The 21,498-nt window shown below is 40.9% G+C and overlaps 1 protein-coding gene across 2 annotated transcripts; it reads left to right on the forward strand.

The window, feature by feature from the left end:
* Positions 1–2,388: 2,388 nt before the first annotated feature.
* Positions 2,389–19,157, forward strand: SUSD6 (sushi domain containing 6). Of its 2 annotated transcripts, none has more exons than XM_063439114.1 (6): positions 2,389–2,478; positions 7,775–7,948; positions 15,256–15,453; positions 15,611–15,749; positions 15,883–16,295; positions 18,204–19,157. In XM_063439114.1, the coding sequence occupies exons 2-6, from the start codon at positions 7,825–7,827 to the stop codon at positions 18,227–18,229; spliced, it is 900 nt and encodes a 299-aa protein (XP_063295184.1). In that variant the 5' UTR covers positions 2,389–2,478; positions 7,775–7,824; the 3' UTR covers positions 18,230–19,157. The 2 variants fall into 2 exon arrangements, with proteins under 2 accessions (XP_063295184.1, XP_063295186.1); XM_063439116.1 differs by lacking the exon at positions 2,389–2,478 and adding an exon at positions 4,459–4,565.
* Positions 19,158–21,498: the final 2,341 nt, after the last annotated feature.

Here is a 21,498-nt window from a genome sequence, read left to right on the forward strand (position 1 = left end):
AGCCTTGTATCCGTGTGTACTAAATTCTCAGCATAATTGTCAACTGAAATGCTACACCTAAATACTCCTCCTAAACAAGGGCTGGATACATTTCCATAGGATTTAGGAGAAATCAGGCAACGTTTAAAAGGAATACTTTAGTGTTAGAAATACAAAGATGTATTCCTAACATTAACGTGTTCCTCAGCCCCCACATTACACGATTCCATGACCAATGTCCCTCAGCACTAGGTCGCGGTCCAGCTCCTCCAATGTCATTCGATTGGGGGACCTAATGTGCATGCGCGGCAAGTACCGCTTGTGCATTAAGCCTTTCTCAATGCTCAATGTTTTTCTATCGGGTTTTCTCTGAAGCTGAACATCCTCATACACTACTGACTCAAGTACAAAAAAAAAAAAAACCACACATATTTATTTATCAAACATTTATAAAAACACCATTAGAAAGCCAGCTATACTCAGCCCAGACACAGAGGCAACGAGGAGGGTCTGTCCCTATTGTGTGTCAATTACCTGCCTGCGGTGGGAATAAACTATTTTGTTCTAAATATGCTGCTTTTGTGCCAGTGAAAGTTGTATCTCTTTTCACCCATCACTACATCTAAAAGTAGTGTATGGAGACTGGGCTATAATCACTGCTATCATCTCTCCTATAGACACACCAGAGTATCTAAGCCGAAGAAGGGAGGCAAAGTGACAGAGGAACCCTGATCTGTTCCAGCGCTCTGTAATAGTGCCTAACAGGGTTACTATTATAATTATTTATAAAATATTTTACCAGGTAGGATACATTGAGATTTCTCTCATTTTCAAGTATGTCCTGGGTTATTTACTAAAGTGAGAATTGCCATAGTCTCTCTCCTTTTTCCCCACAGAGTGTTCAGTGACATAGCTATCCACCCAAACATCAGTCTGACCTTGATGAAGGGTGATAATAGGAATGCTTTTATTTGGTCACAGCACACACATATTATACCTCCTGGCTACTGATCATTATCCAGTGGCGTACATACCGGGGTCGCAGGGGTCGCGTCTGCGACCGGGTCCGGCCCACCAGCCCGGTGACACCACTGGACCCCAGGGAATCCACTCAGCACTCCCACAGGTAAGGAGGCTGGGGGGGATTAATTTTTTTTTTTTTAAACGTGTGTTAGTTTGTGTGAGTCTGTTAGTGAGTGTGTGTTTTGTAAGTGAGTGTGTGTGTATGTCACTGAGTGTGTGTCTGTCAGTAAATGTGTGTGTCTGTTAGCTAGTGTGTATGCGTCTGTTCGTGAAAGTGTGTGTGTGTCTTAAGCACTTGCCTTTCTCCAGCGCCGGACTCCCTTGGCGCTGGGGATCTCTCTGCCCCGATCCGAATCTCAGCTCCGAATGCGCATGCGTGGCAAGAGCCGCGTGCGCATTCAAACCGCCCATAGGAAAGCATTACTCAATGCTTTCCTATGGACGTTCAGCGTCTTCTCACTGTGATTTTCACAGTGAGAATCGCGGAAGCTCCTCTAGCGGCTGACAATGAGACAGCCACTAGAGGCTGGATTAACCCTTAGTGAAACATAGCAGTTTCTCTGAAACTGCTATGTTTTCAGCTGCAGGGTTAAAACTAGGGGGACCTGGCACCCAGACCACTTCATTGAGCTGATGTGATCTATGTGTCTGTAGTGGTCCTTTAAGTGTATGTGTATCTGCATCCACTGGCGTACATACTGCGGTCGCAGGGGTCGCAGCCCTGCTACCCCTGCGACCAGGTGCCCGTCGCCATGTGTTGCGGCTCCAGCCTGCGCAGAGTAAGCTCGTGGGGGGGGGGACGACCACGGATCAGTTTTCGCACCGGGGCCCCATGGGTTGTGTGTACGCCACTGTCATTATCTAAAACAATACAGATCCCACCAAGGCAAGTCTGGGAGGGGTTAGAAGACAAAACATCTGTTGGTTTTGCCCCCAATAAAATAAATGCCTAATAAAATACATGCATGCATATTGTGGTATATCTACTACCAGGCATAGGCAACCATCGGCACTCAAGATGATTTGGACTACACCTCCCATGACGCTTTGCCAGCATTATGAGTGTAAGAGCATTATGGGGGATGTAGTCCACAACATCTGGAGTGCGGAAGGTGGCCTATCCCTGTAATTAGACAGTGATATTTTAACTTATTTGGACAGTGGAGTGTCCCCATAGCTGGCTAAGAGGATATTTTAGGTTAGGCTATTTTGATTATTTTGAAACTCCCTTTAAATTCTCTTTATTCCCTCCCCCTGCTGGCAGCACAGTATACACACAGCTCTCATACAGCTGGCTGCCTGGCTCTCTACTTCCTTATTATTGAAGCCTGGCTGGGAGGATCACTTCCGGTTTGTCATCCACCAGCTGGTTGCGTCACATCCGGGGGGGCAGCGCAGAGAGCCAGCCAGACCGGCCGAGCACCGAGCGGCTGACGGAGGGACCGATACCGGGAGGGAGTCCGCTCACACCGGCCGGTGAGTGAGTCACACCGACCGCCTGTCCCGCATTACCCGATATAAACACAGCCCGGGCCTCCTACCGCCCCCGATACACGGAGCGAGGGGACCGAATACCGGCACTGTGTGACCGAACCGGACAGAGACTTAATAGAGGGGAATACTGCTTCATAGGGAGCATGGCTGGGGGTCAGGGTCATTATCGGGGTGACCTGATATAATGTAGGGGGGTGACCTAATATAATGTAGGGGGGGTGACCTGATATAATGTAGGGGGGGATGTCCTGATATAATGTAGGGGGGGTGTCCTGATATAATGTAGGTGGGGTGTCCTGATATAATGTAGGGGGGGTGTCCTGATATAATGTAGGGGGGGTGTCCTGATATAATGTAGGGGGGGGTTGTCCTGATATAATGTAGGGGGGGGTGTCCTGATATAATGTAGGGGGGGGGGGGTTCCTGATATAATGTAGGGGGGGGGGGGGTTCCTGATATAATGTGGGGGGGGGTGTCCTGATATAATGTGGGGGGGGGGTGTCCTGATATAATGTGGGGGGGGTGTCCTGATATAATGTGGGGGGGGGGGTGTCCTGATATAATGTAGGGGGTGGGGGTGTCCTGATATAATGTAGGGGGTGGGGGTGTCCTGATATAATGTAGGGGGTGGGGGTGTCCTGATATAATGTAGGGGGTGGGGGTGTCCTGATATAATGTAGGGGGTGGGGGTGTCCTGATATAATGTAGGGGGTGGGGGTGTCCTGATATAATGTAGGGGGGGTGTGTGTCCTGATATAATGTGGGGGGGTGTGTGTCCTGATATAATGTAGGGGGGGGGGGGTGTCCTGATATAATGTAGGGGGGGGGGTGTCCTGATATAATGTAGGGGGGGGTGTCCTGATATAATGTAGGGGGGGGTGTCCTGATATAATGTAGGGGGGGGGTGTCCTGATATAATGTAGGGGGGGGTGTCCTGCTATAATGTAGGGGGGGTGTCCTGCTATAATGTAGGGGGGGTGTCCTGCTATAATGTAGGGGGGTGTCCTGCTATAATGTAGGGGGGTGTCCTGCTATAATGTAGGGGGGGTGTCCTGCTATAATGTAGGGGGGGTGTCCTGCTATAATGTAGGGGGGGTGTCCTGCTATAATGTAGGGGGGGTGTCCTGCTATAATGTAGGGGGGGTGTCCTGCTATAATGTAGGGGGGGGGGTGTCCTGCTATAATGTAGGGGGGGTGTCCTGCTATAATGTAGGGGGGGTGTCCTGCTATAATGTAGGGGGGGGGGTGTCCTGCTATAATGTAGGGGGGGGTGTCCTGCTATAATGTAGGGGGGGGTGTCCTGCTATAATGTAGGGGGGTGTCCTGCTATAATGTAGGGGGGTGTCCTGCTATAATGTAGGGGGGGTGTCCTGCTATAATGTAGGGGGGTGTCCTGCTATAATGTAGGGGGAGTGTCCTGCTATAATGTAGGGGGAGTGTCCTGCTATAATGTAGGGGGAGTGTCCTGCTATAATGTAGGGGGGGTGTCCTGATATAATGTAGGGTCATTATAGGGGTGTCCTGAGATACTGTAGGGTCATTATAGGGGTGTGCAGCGAAGGTTTAGGGTCATTATAGGGGTGTCCAGGATTCTTATAGGGGTGCCCTGAAAGGGTACAGAAAGGGTTTAAGTTTTATTTCAGGAGTGTCTAGAAGGGTTCCTGATTTTATTACAATTGTATCCAAGAAGGGGTGCTGGATTTATTATAGGGGTGTTCAAATAGGGGGACCTTGATTCTTTACCAACTGGAAGGCTTTCTGATCTTAATGGGAGTTGTAATTCTGTGTGAAATGAAAGTCCTGGACACCCTGGTGTTTTTGCTATATGAAGACAAAAGGGTAAATATAACAGTGGTATTGTAATGCATTGTAGGGGTAGGATATGTAGACGTGGTGGAGTTCCTTCTTTTTAATGGTAACATTAGAGGAGGAGGGGATAAGGTAAAAAGCCTTCAGGAAGTGGGATGAGACAAAGGTGTGGGGGTGAAACAAAGATTGAACAAAAATAGGGACGTGGATTAGGTGAAATTGTAGAAACAGACCTGGACGGTTTTAAACTAGTATACTGGGTAAGTTGTGTGGGTGTATTATTTGTATATTGTCTGCATTGTTACATGGATACTGTCTTAAAGGTTATGTATACCAACATTACAAGGGGGCAGGTCATAATGTGGGTAGATGAGGTTTGTGTCAGTGTGATTCTAGAAATTGTAATATACAGCAGCGAATTGTACTGAATTGTAAAATGAGTTGCAAAAGTTGTTAATTTAATTTAAAAGGCTAACAACACGGCTATGGTTATAGTTCAGTTATTGCGGTCCTTCATTTTGGAATGTTGTACGTTTTGGGGTTTAGTAAATAAACCACTTCACTTCAGGATTTAGTCACTGAGCTCCTCATTGTTGTGTATTGAAATGTGATTAGCAAAGTTTAGACTATAATCGCACATCTGAAATAAAATCTTCCACTCCGCTGTAGTCCTAGTTTAGCAGTTTTAGACTTCATTTTGGCATTTGTTTCAAGCTTGCTACAATTTGCAATTTAGTAAATGTTGGTTATCAGATAAAGGCATGTTCACAGCTGCTCAGTTTTTAAAGTCTTTATTGAAGTAATGATTATAGCGCCGTTACCCTGCAGGTTACTTCCACGGTTCTTGGTTGAACCATTTAAGCAATTTAAACACAACTGGGTTTACCTAGGGTATGTGCAGCCCACCCTCTCCCACCATGTTATGGTAAAATTGTATGTTCTGTGATCATGAAATCGATTTGGCATACACAATTGGAACATTGCATGTATGTCCCTGCGTCATTGAACTTTAGGACACAGTTCTCTCTGTGTCAAATTAGAAAAATCTATGTGATCTATCTGTTTTTGCATTGATACTTTTAACTTGTAACAGGGCTTAAAATGTCACTTCTTCTCTGCTACCTTGGCCTTGCCTACTTGCCACTGTAATCCTGTATGTAGTGTTATGGTGCTGTGAGTGTTCAATATATATATTAAATAGCACATTCAGAGATAAGCTCACAGCTGTGTTTATGACAGACATGTTAATAAGATTTTAGAACACGTCTAGGCAATGTTTTTATTGATCCAGAAAGCCAGAGTTTGTGTTCATCTGTGTATTTTCTCATAAATGACTGTTTTAAATTCTAAACTGCTTCTGGTTTGCCTTGAACAAAAATACCAATAAAATACACCATTGCTTAAAAAGGGCCAGATTTGTTTCTTAATTCTTTAATTCAGCTTTTATAGCCTGCGTTCTCCTAAATGCAAGGCATCTTGTGGCTGGATATTGCACAGCAGACAGGTCTCACAACGTCTGCATACATGTCTGAACTTATCTCAATCTTCCATTTCATACTTTGATAGCAGTACTCTCTTTATGCAAATATAAATACATTAACCCTATAAAATACGAAGGGAAAATGGCTCCTAAAATTAAAATAATTCTTGAATGAGTTATGGTAAAGAGTTGACCCTTTCTCTTTGACAGCATCATTACTATACTATTGAGAGAGAGTTCACCTGGGCCTTTAATGAAAGTTTGTATGTAAAGAGATTTGAATGGTTCCTGGAGTCTGTATGTGCAGTGTTATGAAGCGCTGCACATACTGGATTTAGCTCCTTCGCTGCCGGAGGTGCAACTCCCGGGAGTGTCATTAGGGTGTCCTCACCAGCCACTAGAGTTCCAGGTTGGCTGATACAATTATAATTCTACACAGAATTGATATCAGCTGACGCTCTCAGCCAATGATTGCCAACGGAATCAGCAGCTGGATGTATGTCACCAAAGCAGCAGGGAGCCCAGTGGGGACCCAGGTTAGAGGACACACCGTAGTAGGATGGTTTGCCCCATTTCCAGGGAAAGGGAGCAGGCTACTCCTGATATCATGACCACAACAGCGGGCTATAGTGGCTATGATGCTTTAAGCTCATGGACAGTGTCCTTTTTCTTTGTACTGGCACGTCTACTTTTTATTGTGTTTTCCCCCTATTTTACAGCACTACAGAGATTTGGGTTTTTATAAATGTAAAACTATATGGTAATACCGCTATTGACCTCTGTGTTCTCACAAAGCATTTTATGGAAACAGTGGGGTATTTCCTCATGGAAATACATGCTATTGTATGTCATTCAGCTACAGCTACAATGCGCATATTCTGATTTTCTTGAACTGAAGAAATAACATTTAAGTTTATAGTTTTACTCCATATTGCATTAGGATAAATAAGTGTCGGCTCTAAACATCATGACCACTACAGTATAGTTATGGTACTTGGAGTTCCCTAGTACCATCCTCAAGGTAACATCCAAACTATTTTTATGATGGTTTGATACCTGGGTCCCCCAGGCTCCAGTGGTTCAGATCCTCTTCATAGGTATAATTAAGGTGATGTTGAATTTGTAACATCATACAGATATGGTACATACATGGGCACAAATAATAGCGTAAGAAGATTGGTCATGGCTTGTTAATTCAGTAATTTACAGCTTTGTGTTCTTGGCTAATGAACTTGACAATCTAGAAAAACCACTCTTGGGTCGTCACTAAGGTGGATTTGGTAAGAGACTGTGACTAATCGCAATAGTGTATTTTCTGGAGGAAGAGAAATCAAGAAATGCTTAACACGATTACCAGCTATGCAACCAAAATGGCCATCTAAATGTTTCTCCGCCGTTCTTCTGTGTTTCCTTGAATCATTCACTTGGCATCATGTCCCTCTCATGGGTTTGGAGTATGGCCTGTCAATTAACAAAGGTGATAGGGTTCAGTTCCACAATGTGGCCATATTGTGTTTTGAAATAGGATATTGCTAACAATAATGCAGCTCATCCATTTTATGCAGCAACCGTGTTCAAATCTCTTATAATATATGTCAAAATATATGCCGATTTTAAGCTTGTGAACAGGGCTTTTACAATCTGTTGTTTTGGTTTGTGTCCTGCGGTACTCGTTTGAGCTATATAAATAAATGATGGCTATCAAAAGAATAATCATATGTGCATCATCTTGTTTCATTTATATTTTTTTTGGTTATTTTCACAAAACATAATCTTTTTTTTTTTTATATCTTTGTATGTACAGTATTTTGGCGTTCTTTCCTTTTTCTTAATATAAACGTCTGCAATGTTTAATACTGTGCCACGTTCCTACTAAAGAATAATATTTTTGTGCTTAAATAAGCAGTACAGATATCCACTGTTTGAGTTCTATATTATTGAATTTCGTCTTTCTTGCAGTTTTAACTTACCGTTTGTTTGTTCCCACAGGCTTGGTAACTGCTTGCTTACATGCATTTCTAGTTTGGCGATAATAAAAAATGTGTCGTGGAGCAGTATCTGAAGTCAGTCCCTCCTGGTTTCGAGTGTGGTCTTCTGGTGGGAGTGGACTGCATCTACAATTGATCTTACTGCTGTCTTTATTTACCCAATCTCTTAGTTCAGGTAAGAATTTCCTACTTGCATCCTGTCCGGTTCTGTGCCGTCAGAAGCCTCTAGTTAAATCTGCTCTGCATTCACTGAATTCTTGATTTGCTGTTGGCACAGAATTTGGACCATTCAGATAAATCCTACACACTCTAAAGCAGGCTAATAATATTGGTTAGATGTGCAATAATAACGTGAACTAAAACCAGTGAAAGTTAACTTACACATGCCCGCCAAAATTGACCACATGACAGTGCACACATGAACCAGAGAGCCGACACTCCAAATTATAAAGCAATGTAAAGAAAGATCGAAACACAAGTATCGTCGTAAAGCAGACTTTAATTAAATCAATGGTAGGGTAATGTTTTGGCTCTGCTATAAAGCCTTTTCAAACCTGCTAAACAAGCTTCACAAAGCATCTATATCACAGCCAAAATGTTGCCTTGCCTCTGATTCAATTAAAGTCTGCCTGAAGACTGTACCTAAATGTGTTTTTTCTATTGCTTTAAAATGTCTCTGTAGACTGGAGGTGACTTTCTCAACTTCGTTATATAGGTAGTGCAATGGAGAAAAAAACACTTTGACACGAGCTTGGACAGTAGTAAACTGCTGTTCATGTAGGAGCTGTCAGTGTTTTAACTGTAGCAATGTTTTTTGTGTTTTTTTTCTTCTTCTTCAAATCTGTGCAGCTTTAAGCCTCTTCATGCATGAAGACTAGTGTCCAGGGGACCTTTGAACCAAGTAAAACTATAGCCCCTTCGTAAAGAGGGAGAGTTAATAAATAATAATAAATTTGAGATGATTTCTGTGTTTTTTTTTATGCTCCATCAGGCTTCTAGAACTCATTAACAATGTCTTACCACATGGCACATTTCTTGCTAATTCTTTGACAGCGAACTATGTCAATGTCTGTTACGTATGACTTACTCTTGTGTTCCTTACCGAATTCATTCATTTCTTGCTATTCGGAAGCTAGTAACATTTGTTAGATCTGCTTTTAAAAACTCCCTAACTAGTCCCCCAACCCTATTGCCCCTAAAGGTAAATGTGGGATGCATGTTCTTGTGTTATGGATTATATCACAATTGCTTGTATCTCTTAACTTCACAAACCTTCCAACATATTTACAGTAATCTAGTGCAGAAAAACAGATATGTCTTTTAGAATCAGAAGCAATAAAAATAAATGTACAAAAACGTTCCTATATTTTGTGCAAGTAAATGGTACCCGTTGAGCATAAGGTCCTAGGTGCTGTGTATATATGTATAATCTTACACCATTTGCTATTTTTAGTGTGCATCTAATTTCCTCGTGGTAGTATGCATAATGCAGCTATGCCACATTATTACACTGGCTCTCTGAAACATGCACAGGCGTGGAGCTGGATGCAAGTTATCCACTTGGTTAGCAAAAGGCACATAGAAAAGCACAGTTTTGGTATGGGGGGTGATTTCCTTTCCCGTCCCCACCAGGAAGGCATTTAAGGACTACTGTCACTTCTAAACTATTTTTACTATAATAAACCAAGTTAGTCTGTTTAGTCTTCCCTGCTTAACTTGTTGCACAGAAGCAGGGAAGACAAGGGATACTGTCCGTTTTCATGCACAATCTGAACCAAGGCGCTATTTTATATTTTCCACTTGCTGGGAGGATTATTATGTTAAAAAATGGCTTGATGTGACCGTTGTCATTTAAGTGGCCATTATAACTCTGATAAAGATTTTCTCAGGTCTTCGTTTGGGATCGGCACTGGTTTCCAGTGGGTAGAAATGTAGTTTTTCTACTGTTGCAGAACTATCTGGCTTGCAAAATGTATAGTTAGACCGCACTATAAAATAGGACTCTGTTGTGCTTTGTTATCAAAGTCCCATTTGTCCTCTTATTGGGTGCATTAACCTAATTTACAGCCCTGCTTACTGCTATCTGTGTATTTTAATTACTGCCAAACTTTGATACTTGCATGCAGTTTGTGAACTCCTATAAAAGAAAATGAGGAAATGAGACCTCATCGAGACGACTCGTATAATAAGACACTCCTGGTTTCTTCCAATGATTGTCCTGGAACTGTCTGCATTGTATGAGATTGATTAGGTATTATTGAGGCGTAGTGTATCTATTGCCCTGTTCTCATGATACAGTAGAAAACCATAATGTTATGCTCTTACCTCATAGCAAAAGAACGAACTTGCTAAATGCACAGAGTATGCACACAGCACTAGCATACATAGAGTCTGTCTGGTCACTAAATAACGTATCCCTTGTTTGACACTCCCTGTGGGTAATATGCTCACATTTGCTTCTGTCTGCATATGAGGTTATTAAAAGGCCCTGGACAGATAGTGTCCATTCACAGCAGCTGTGCTAGGGCAACTGCTGCATCTGGTGATTCTATAGACATTGCGGTTGACCTAGCCATCTGTCTACAAGACAATGGCTTTTTTTTTTACTCTGTGTATAGGGCAGTGATCTCATTAGCATTTCAATGAAACCAGGAAGTAAGACATTAAATCTCTTGAGGTTGACTGCCATACTTTGGTAGGACACTGCCTTGTAGAAGGCAAAGCCATATGTGTTGTCATTTAATCAGTCCTGACACACGTCTGGCACACTGTCAGTCTGTGACAAGTGCTCAGCATTTGCCATTCATTCTTTTCTTTGAACAGTTTGTTCTGATAGCTCATTTCTGCCTTTTTGAAATTCTGCCCAATGTCAGCGTACTCCTTGAGTCATGTAAACCATGAGATGCGTTAGGCCATGAAATAAGCTTACAGCCTATTTCCGTAGTTTCCTATTGATGTGTTGTGAGTAATCTGGCAACTCTACTCCTTATTTTTTATTTTTATTTTTTGCAATTTCCCCTTTCTTGAAGAGGGAAACAAAAATATCAAACATTGCTTCAAATTGGATTTATATAAAAATATAAAGAATTACTTAAAAAGCAATATCGAGGTGCAATGCTTTGGGTGTGATCAAGCATACCTATGTAATAGAAACTGTCAATTATTTGTAAATCACAATTACATGATTACTTTGCCATTTTATGTTCCACTTCCTGAAGTTCTACCCGTTCAGGTTTTAGCTACAATTTAGTTGCTAGTGATTTTCTAAAATAAATATTCATGTAAATAAGGCAACAGCCAGAAACACATGATTTTTATTGACGTCAATTCTTTGCATATTCTGCATATGCATGTGGGATTTTGTAGTTTATGTATGTGACTTTGACTTTTTTTTTTTTTTACTGATTGTTTCAACATGCACATTTAGGGAGAGATTTATCAAGACAAAAAGCCAGCGCTAGTCTGAGACAGAACAAAATGATATGCAATCACGGTCGCAACCTCTCCGCATCTATTATATTGCACCCCGAATAGCACCCTTTATTCTGATTTCATTCGGCTAGGACAATGTCTTTGACATGAGGGCAACTGTAGAGACAGGAGATAGTTTAGGGATACAATGGAGTAAGCCTTGAAAAGTCCTGTAAACAAGAGATGGAGGTGTGAGCAGAGGTTTTGGTATATGGCGGTGTTTGCTTTAAAATGTTTGCCTGAAGCATGGGCTTGTGTGAAATCTTGGCTCTTAACCTGTATATAGTTACAATTATCCTGCTGTTCGTATACCTTCATGTACCTTGATGGAGTGACAAGTGATCGTGTTCACACAACAGCTAGTGGTGCCCAACCTATTTTTGTAATTTTTTTCAATTTATTTATTTTTTTAAAGCTGTTCTTTTGGCAAAGTTTTGCTAAACCCCACTCCTTTCAAGACTTAACGTTTAAAAAGGCTTTTAAAATTTTATTTTTTAAACACCTTACCTAATAGTTTATTGCTTTATTATACATTCCCTGTGTCTGTGAATTTGATAGCGAAGGGCTTGGTCTGTTCACTTGTTTTATTGCTCCTTTTGGTCTTCATTACGCTGATTTGAGTACTGTTTCAGACACGTCATTTTGTTTGACGCCTCTTTGTGCATGTGTATACTTCCACGGATAAGTAACCAGTATAAATAGATGGTTATCTGGACACTTGGCGGAAGAGCTATACAAGCTTTTACAGTAATTAAGGCTAGGCTAGCTTTTCTAGGCTTTTTCAAGAATGTGTACTACAGATATGAAGTTACAGTTGTCCTGGAATTCCTGAGTAATGCATTCTGTGTATATCAATATTCCCACACATTGTTTAGCTGCTTTTGTTTACAACTTGATTCTAAGGGATGTGGATGTCATCAACTGCGTTGTGTCCCCATGGGAGGATTGGGTAACCAGAGAATAGTCTGTAGTGTTGTGAGATTTCTTCTCCGGGAAAGTCCCAGCGACGTTTCCTATTATCGCGCTTCCTCTTCAACGCCTCCATAATGTGCAATAGGGGGAATAGGGTCATATGAGTGTGAATGGTATAGTGATCTATTTTAGATTGGAAGTGCAGTGGTATATTACTGCGTTACTGCAAAAGTGGTTCACCTTGCTATTACTGTGGATCTCCAAAGCTTGAAATATGAGCAATTCATATTCATTCTGCCATAGACTGCAGGGTTAATTGTGTTATATATTCAGTAACAGATGAAGAATGGGTGATTAGGTTAGTTTTTAAAATTAAGAACTGTCATGTAAACAAAATCTGTGCTTTTCTAATTAACCGATCGCTGTTTACTCGTAGCTAGGAGAGGGCGAGCACCTGATTTGTACATGTGAGTGTTCATATTAAATATGAACTATATATAACTAGCTCGTATTGTTAGATGGAAAAGGGCCTAGTTCTCTGCAGACACAAATGTTTTCTCTCTAAACTGTGGAAAAAATTCACTACCTTAGTGTAAGTAAAAGTGAGTCTCGACTCATATGGTCATAACCTGCTAAGACACTCTTGTTTATCGGAACATATTATTTTTGTCGCTTCTCTTTAGAGTGGTTTCCTGTTTGCTTCCATGTAGTTTATCTTAAGTAGAACATGTCCCATCAGAAGTGCTTATCATAGATCGTCCTGTGGGCATCGGTTTACCCTTCTTTTGTCTTCTCAGGTGGCCTGTACATTTCTTGTTACTTTAGGGACATTCCTAGTCCAAGCATTTTTAGTCTGAAGGTGTCTAGTGTTGCTGCTAGACCACAGTGTTTTAGGAGTAGAAAAGGAATAAAATGCTAGTTTTCCTGCTTTCATTTCATTGTAACTCCCCCCATCACACCCTCCCTCTCATTTTCTGGAGTGTGAGTGTGGTTTCCGGCAGTTAATGTTGTTTAGAGTTACACTCGTATTTGCCAGATTGTAAAGCTCAGATGCTCTGTTTTGCTGAGAGCAAAGACTGCTATATGACCCCAGCTGTTAAATCCACGTGTACATGTAATCTATGCGGTTCCCTAAAGGGAAAAACCATCTGTTACAGGAGATGACAAAGATATCATTTTTTTTTGGTATGCTGTTGACATTCCTTAAAGGGACACTATAGTCACCAGAACAACTACAGTTTAATGTTGTTCTGGTGAGTATAGCCTGTTGCTGCAAGCACTGTCTTTTTAGAGAAAAGTAGTGTTTACATTACAGCAGTCATTAAAATGGCCGCTGGAGGTGCTTCCTGAGTCAGTGCTGCACTGACGTTCAGCTTTCCTAGGGAAAGCATTGGATTGGCACTGGCTCCTCCCATGATCCACCTCCTTCGCTGAGATAATCAGAATGAACTATCTCAGCCAATCCAATGCTTTACTAGGGAAAGCATTGAACTGTCTGAGATCTTCAATTCTCATCTCAGCCAATGAGGCAGATCGTGGGAAGAGCCAGTGACCATGGACCCTTGTGGTGCTGGAGTAAAATATTTATTTAAGGGGAGCCGCCACCTAAATAGTGTTTAATACTATAGGATCAGAAATACACGTTTGTATTCCTTACTCTATAGTGTTACTTTAAAAATGTTTACTTTGCAGTGTTACTTCCACTAATGGAGAGGAGAACAATGCCAAGGGAGTCTCAGGTGTCAAGAGAATTATTGTAGTAAGGGGGTGGGGAAACAACATATATCTAACTAGGGACAGGGGCACTAAAGCCTTAAGAATACAGGTTTGTGTTCCATTAAATTTGAAATTCACATTGAATTCTCAGTTTAGTAAGTAACCATTTGAGTTGAATTTTGACACTTCTGACACATTATGGTGGACACTAAACTGGAGCTTTCCTGTGTATCTTCTAATGTGATTGGTGTAACGGCACCAGTATAAACATTTATTCACAAAACCGTGAATAGAAATTGCAAATTTTAAGCCACAGTATTCGACTAGGAACAAACCTCCAACTCTGCTAAAGTGACAGCTTGGATAGGTTAGCCTGAATTTTACAATTTGTGTCATTTCATCACAGTTCATAGTTTACTGAACAAACGCTACATTCTCCCTGCCTATGCTCCCACTGATGCACACACCCTGTGATTTGTGTTTATAGTTCTATGTAATTATGCCATGTGTGGTGAAGTGTCTTCCTGAACAGAGATGAAATGTCCCTATTGAAATATTGTGGGTTTATCTGCTTGTCAAAAGTATGCATTTACATGGCTCTAATTTTATGTTGGTGCACTGCATGTCTTAAACGAACACTACAAGCACTGTACTGATTATGGTACCAGGAATGCCATGGAGACCTCCAAGGGTAAGTCGTCAAAGGGTTTGCGACTAGTTTGATAATTTACCTTTGTCTGCAGAACACCAATCGCCTCCTTCTCTGCCTCTGTAAGGTTCCTGTACTGAGCTAGCCCAGAAGTGCTGGACTTAGCTCATTAGCTGATGCTTGGTGGTGCAAACTTTATGCAGTAAAGGGTTACACCAACCACCATGACCAATTCAATGATTTGAAGTGGTCATGGTGGTAGGAGTTTGTATGTGCAGCATTTCTGTTTGAAATGCTGCACATACTGCGATCTATTTATTATCCCTGGCACACATGACTCTGTTTCCAGACTGCTAAATGTCAATTCTGTGCATATTTTTATGTATGTTGCCAGCATGCTGGCGACAGATGTGAAGATCTTCTATCTTGCAGACGGCTCTCCACTTCCTCCCTTCCTGTGTGCGCTCACTCCATTGCCAAAATAAATTTTATTTTGGGGGGTGTTCTTAAAAGATCAGAGCTTGCACCGCAATACCCCTCTTTGTAGAGATATTGACTAGGAAGGGAATTGTAGGTAAAGTGACAAATTAAATAGAACATTGTTTTGTTTAGGTTTTTTTCTTGTTTACTTTTTGGATGTTTTGTGTCTATATAACACAGATAGCATTACAGTGAACCTATGCACAGACAGGTAACCTATAATGTGCCCTCTTCTCTCTTTTGTTTGCATAAAGTGTGTCCGCCTCCACCGGAGCCAGAGAATGGTGGATTTCTGTGTCACCCTCCGCACTGTGAGCAGCCACTCACCTCTGGTAGTGTCATTGAGTATTTCTGCGCTGAAGGATATATGCTTAAAGGAGACTATAAATTCCTGACCTGCAGGGATGGTGCATGGAACCCACCAATGGGAGTGAGCTGCAGACTAAGCCAAGGTGAGTCCCGAGCACGATGCTGACATAATTGGAGCACTACTGATGTAGACAGACTTCTAATCTGATCTAGTAAAATTAGTTGATAATCTTCACCCCTCGGACAAATATTCATTGACACTTTGCTATGTATATGACATTAACCCTTTACCTTTTACAGATACCAATAGGCACACCAGCCTTGGAGTTCCCACTCTGTCCATTGTTGCCTCCACTGCCAGTTCTGTGGCATTGATATTGCTTCTCATTGTCCTGTTTGTGTTGCTACAGCCAAAGCTCAAGTCTTTCCATCACAGCAGGTGAGTGCGTTACCAGGAGGTTGGACTTTTAGGCAGTCAAATAAAATGTATATAAATTCAAAGACAGGTAGCTTTACATTTCAAATAATAATTTTTCTTAAATGTATTTAAACTGACATTTTGTATCCTGCAGGCGTGACGCATGTGCGCCAGGAGAGCAGGTTTCGATAATGGTCGATGGCGTGCAAGTTGCACTTCCGTCATACGAGGAAGCAGTGTACGGCAGCGCAGGGAACTGCATCCCATCGGCAAGCTCCCGAGTACAAATTGTGCTCTCAGAGGGGCCAGGTGAGGAGCAAGATCTACAGCAATCTGCATGCAGTTCTAACCATGCAGGCCAGGCTCTACACTCTGATCTTAGTGGCAACACTGTGGGACATACTATGCAGGGCACACCGAGCAGCTCGCAGCGCTCAGAGACTGTCCTGGTCCATCAGGCTTCCCCATCATGGGTATCTGGAGCAGAAAGCAGGACACTGGCAGGGGAAGGAGCGGATTCTGATGTGCAGAGTCTCCTCTCCCTCTCTTCTGAGGACTATACGGATGGTGAGTAATGTAGCATCTGGCACACTCAGCATTTTGGGGTGTTCCAGTATACTTATCTACAAAATGTTTCTTCTGGCTGTAGTTTGTTGCTTACCATACATTCTTCATCCTATATGTGTGATTTATGTTGTGCATGTCTGTTTGTCTGCTCTAGGTTTGTTGCATGCATACTTTTCCCGCCATGGCAAACCACGTTGGGAGAAGCAAGGTGCCATTTACCAAGTTTTGCTGCATACCTTTTATCTCTAATTTAATATTCTACTTCGATTTATTCATCAGAATTGTAATGTTCCACAAACCTAAATGAAACCTCTTCATGTGCATGTCTTGCTAATATGGCTCGAGTTTGGCAGCAAGGTTCAAAACATGCTACTGGCTTATGTGCGGTTTCCTTTCTGTTTTAACTAGTGATCCATGTAGTGCATTATCGCTTTCTGCATTTCCCTAGGGTTCTTCTGTGCAATGTTTGTCTCCTATCACTCAATGGCCTGTGTGAAACAACACTTTGTGTGTAACACATTATAGAATACAGTTATTTGTACTGTATATCTACCTTATAAGATCTATATCTTTGGATTACAAAGTAAATTATTTGGTATATACACCACATATTACTGTGTTATTATACACTAACTTTTACACTTAATTTCAGTACAATTTAGGAAACAGTTCCTCATACTGTTTTCCTACACATGAAATGGTTAATATCTTTTCTATATAAAGTATAACATTTGGCGTGTATCAGATTGATTCTGTCTATAGCAGATTTAAGGGTATACACTCCATATATATGTATTGTCATCCATCCTAGACCTTTTACAATTTAACCTAAGCCTTTCTAATGGACCAGCTCCTGGATTCATCACACTGATCCCACGGTGTTAACTTCATTATTTTACATTTTTAGACAGAGTTTTGGTGAAATCTCCGCCTATATCCAGTTTTGAGCGTCTCCATTTACAAGTCAGACTCCCTCATCCCTGTGTGTTGCATTAGGCATACCTAACCCAACTTTGTGTGTAATGTCCGTACAGCTTTTTGTTTACGCTTATTAGTACAGTGCATGCCTTAACCCCTTAAGGACCAAACTTCTGGAATAAAAGGGAATCATGACATGTCACACATGTCATGTGTCCTTAAGGGGTTAAACAGTTTCTGGTTTGTTCACATTATCTGGTAACCATTGGGGCAATGCACAAAACACTGCTGTTAATTTGTTCTTGTACGGTGTTCATGTTCTTACACCAGCACTCAACAAACCCAAGTAACAATGGCTCCTAAAACGGTCATGGTTATTTCCTAATGTCCCTTTTCTCAGTCTCCTGTGTGTTCTCAAGTCTGTCTATGAAATGTCTGCTGTATTTAGGATGGCTTATTTTTATAGAAAGTCTTTCTTCACTGTGTTTTCTGTGATTGGTTTTGCTGGTTGTGCGTTCAAGATTACAGGATTTGCACAAGCACACACTGGAGTTCACTAAACCTGTAATTGTCCAGTGACCAAGAGCCACAATACAAAATGTTAGGCCAAAATAACAAGCTAAAAAGAGTTCTAATTTGTCTCTCGTCATTTCTTCACAAATTCTGGTTTAGTGAGTAAACCCCAGCGTATATGTGGATGACAGGAAGAATTGCTCTTGCGCAGTCAGCAGACAAAAGGGCAGTAATTGATGTATCAAGGAGCGTAACGCAGTGTAGTATGTGCAGGCGAAATACGCAGTACGTGAAAAATACCATCTAGTTTTTGTGTGCTATGTTTTTGCTTTCTGTGCCTAATTCTTACTGACTTCTATGTATTTGATTGTGTTTGCACTTCTTTGTATAATGCGCTCATTTGATTTCTCTCTGCGAGTGCTATTCAAACATGCAACGATTCCAATCTGAGTTTCTTTCTGTGTTCTTTCTCCTCAGATATCCCTCTTCTGAAAGAAGCCTGATTTCTGTAGACTCTTCACTCAGCCCTGAAGGATCACCTCAAACCTCCTACTCTGCTCCACCTGTGTTCACAGGTGACCTGGAGCTTACAGTTTGTGCCTCTCTGTTTCTCTCACCAGCCCTAGTGAGGAGCAGACCATCTAGTCCCCACTTAAACTGTGGAGCACACCTTATGAGCCACACTCTCCAATCACTGAAAAACAGGCACTGTGAGGCCCCACTTACAGAGGTGTAAAACTATATTTAATGTGTATTTGTTTCATTATAGGTTATATACAGATGTGTGTGTATATATACAAAAATATAAAACTCTGTAAGTGGGGTTTGCCCTAATATTGCCTAGCATTTATCCTTTTGGAATAATTTTGCTACCTTTGGCTGGCCCATTGATCAAAATGTTCAGATGTTGTTCAGGTAATATCCAACTTTCACAAGGCAGACTCTGACAATGTTGATTCCTTGATATTCCCATTCAAGGTTTTTATACTCAGGCTGACGCTATGGTTCTCAGGTGAACATGCTGTTCACTGCGTAGCCACATTTTTTCCCAAGTAAGAGACCCGCATCAAAGTCCCACAATCTAATAAACAAATTTATATTATAATATGAAGACCACTTGGTTGGATATAGATGTTTTGTTGTCCAAAATTAAGATTTGGACAGTAAGTACTCTTTGCTGGGTTAAGAGTGATACAAGCAATGGAAAATGTATTCAGAGGGTAACGTACCTCCCATACTTTGTTCTTGGAAACTTTATGGACAGTAGATATACTGGTTTATTTTACGCTTGTCATTTGTGAATCATGTGGTTGGTTGATCCTGTTTGGAATGATTTATTGGAGGTTTGTATACATACCAGGAGAGACCCTGATTTCACTCTGATGGAGTGGTGTGAATTTTACAATTGGCTGAAATCTATGTGTTTTGAGAAAACACACACCTCTGACCCCTGAATTTGTTTCCACATAGTATTAAACCCATTAAATATTAAGAGTAACCTAGCCTGTGAGGTTAAAAAAAGGGTTACGTCCATTGTGTTCACCTTTTCCAAGCTTCTCCTCTCTACTTTCAGGTGTGTTTGTGTGATTTTGCTGAATGAAGGGAGGGAGTACAGAAAGGTTTGGGGAAGGGCAGTAGAAGCATTATTAAAAATTAATTTTTCTTTTATATAATATACTAATTGGAAACAAGTTGAAGCAAACGGGCACACAAGTCAATAGTGTGTGTGTGTGTGTGTGTGTGTGTGTGTGTGTGTGTGTGTGTGTGTGTGTGTGTGTGTGTGTGTGTGTGAGCGAGCGTGCATTTCCATGTTTTGGGTTTTTAGGCTTTCCACTCCGGTTTTATTTTTCATATAAACTCTGACAGTAAAGCGATGACACTACTGTAGCAGTGACCTTAATCCATATGTGTGACAAATTCTATAAAGTTTTATTTAAGACAGAACAATGTTTCAAATGAGCAACATGATGTCCTTGTTCTTTTTGATTTCATTATGCCAGATTGTTAAAGTTTTTTAACTTTTTATTTTTTATTTTTTTTTGTTAAACAGTCTCACAAAATCTGATGTGCAATATATTCTGGAACATTTTACAAAAGGCTGTGATACAAGCCAAGTGTTTAAACATCACCGCCATTCATTGATTTGTAAATATCATCTCACAGGCGCCTCTGTGACTGTAACAAATGCTTTGCTTTATTTTGTGTTTTATATCTGTTTTATGTTGGGTTCCAACACCGCTCGTTCACATATATAGGTGATGTGAATTTGTACCCCCACCCAGAGAGGCTGCGCATCAAATGGCATGTACCTGGTTTACGCATCTGCATAATATACTGGTATGTTAAGAGTAACGTGATGGTATTATAACCTCTTACCTGCCCTGTAGCAGCCTGCACATGCATTAGAATAAGTATGGCATAATGTATGCCTGTGCACATAACTAAGTAACCTTTGCATTTGCAGAGTGATGCATCCTAAGTAAACCATTGCTTTATTTTGGTTTGTTTTCCTCCCTCTGACTGTCACCCTGGACATTGCTTTGGGGCTGAAGATCATATTTTAATATTTGTACAAAGTAATTTAATTTTAATTGTTCTATGTATATAACTGCATTTATAAATAATTAAAAAAAAAAGTTTCTTTTAAATTGAATTTGTGTGGCATTGCATTTATTTTAAAGTTTGAAAAATGAAAACCCACAATTATCGTAGTATACTTCTTTGCTATAATCACAAAACATTCTTTATAACGTTCTTTGAAATAAATGGAATGTTGTCTTGCTGCGGTAATGTTTTTATGGAAAGATTCAAAAGTATATCTTTACAATATCAGGTGCACACTTAAAATAAAACATGTATATTTCTTCAATTTCAAAAGCATCTTATAGTTTATTCTCACATTTAAAAAACAAACAAAAAAAGATACGCACACACATGCAAAGCATTCTTACACTTGTGTAAAATCACTTTCTGTGCCATGATTAAAGAAAATGCCCTAAAGGACCACTAAAGGCCCTAGTCACTGTTTAGGTGACTAGGGCTCTATAGCATTAGGAAAACATATTTGTATTTCTAACGTTATAGTGTTCCTTTAATGGTTTAACCGAAACCTGAATAAACTTCAGTACATCGAATTATCCTCCTCAGGCTTATGCCCTAGGGCAGGTGTAGGCAACCTACAGCACTCCATAATGGTCTTACAGCCATTATGATGGCAATGCATCAAAGGAGATGTAGTCTATCTGAAGTGCCAAAGAATGCCTAACCCTACCCTAGCAGCTATGGTGAAATTGATGCATTTTTCATTTATAATTGAACTCGGATCCAAAAGTGTCCCTGCTTATTATCAACTACTTTGATTACAAACTAGCTGTGTCCCCTATGCTTGACCCATCGTATCTGCACTGCTGCTCATCTAACGATTGTTAAACTGTGCCAAAATTCTATCCTTTCTCTTTGGAATATCACGTCGAAAAATCTGGTTCATTACAGCCCAATTACAATACAAAATGGCACAACACCTTTTTTTTTTTGTTTTAACAGCCTACGATCATGTAGACGGATCTCTCAGTAACTCCTTTCACTTTAGGCTGATGCTCCCCTTACTTTCTTCACCTCTCTTCCGTTCCTCTCCTTTTTTCCTTTTTAGTCTTTTGTTTTGCTTTTCACACATAATATTGAAACATTGTACAAGTTTTTTGTCTTTGTATTTGCATTTTTTTTACCCTCACTGGGAAACATGACTGGGTTTTCTCCTGAAAGACACATAAGT

The sequence above is a fragment of the Pelobates fuscus genome, chromosome 13 (genome assembly GCF_036172605.1).
Source record: "Pelobates fuscus isolate aPelFus1 chromosome 13, aPelFus1.pri, whole genome shotgun sequence".
Taxonomy (NCBI): Eukaryota; Metazoa; Chordata; class Amphibia; order Anura; family Pelobatidae; genus Pelobates; species Pelobates fuscus.

Bases quoted from the DNA above. Each gene is read 5' to 3' on its own strand.
- SUSD6 (XM_063439114.1), top strand. From the start codon at position 7,825: ATGTGTCGTGGAGCAGTATCTGAAGTCAGTCCCTCCTGGTTTCGAGTG. The intron at 15,454-15,610 runs GTGAGTCCCGAG...TACCTTTTACAG, and splicing joins GAGCTGCAGACTAAGCCAAG to ATACCAATAGGCACACCAGC. The intron at 16,296-18,203 runs GTGAGTAATGTA...CTTTCTCCTCAG, and splicing joins TTCTGAGGACTATACGGATG to ATATCCCTCTTCTGAAAGAA.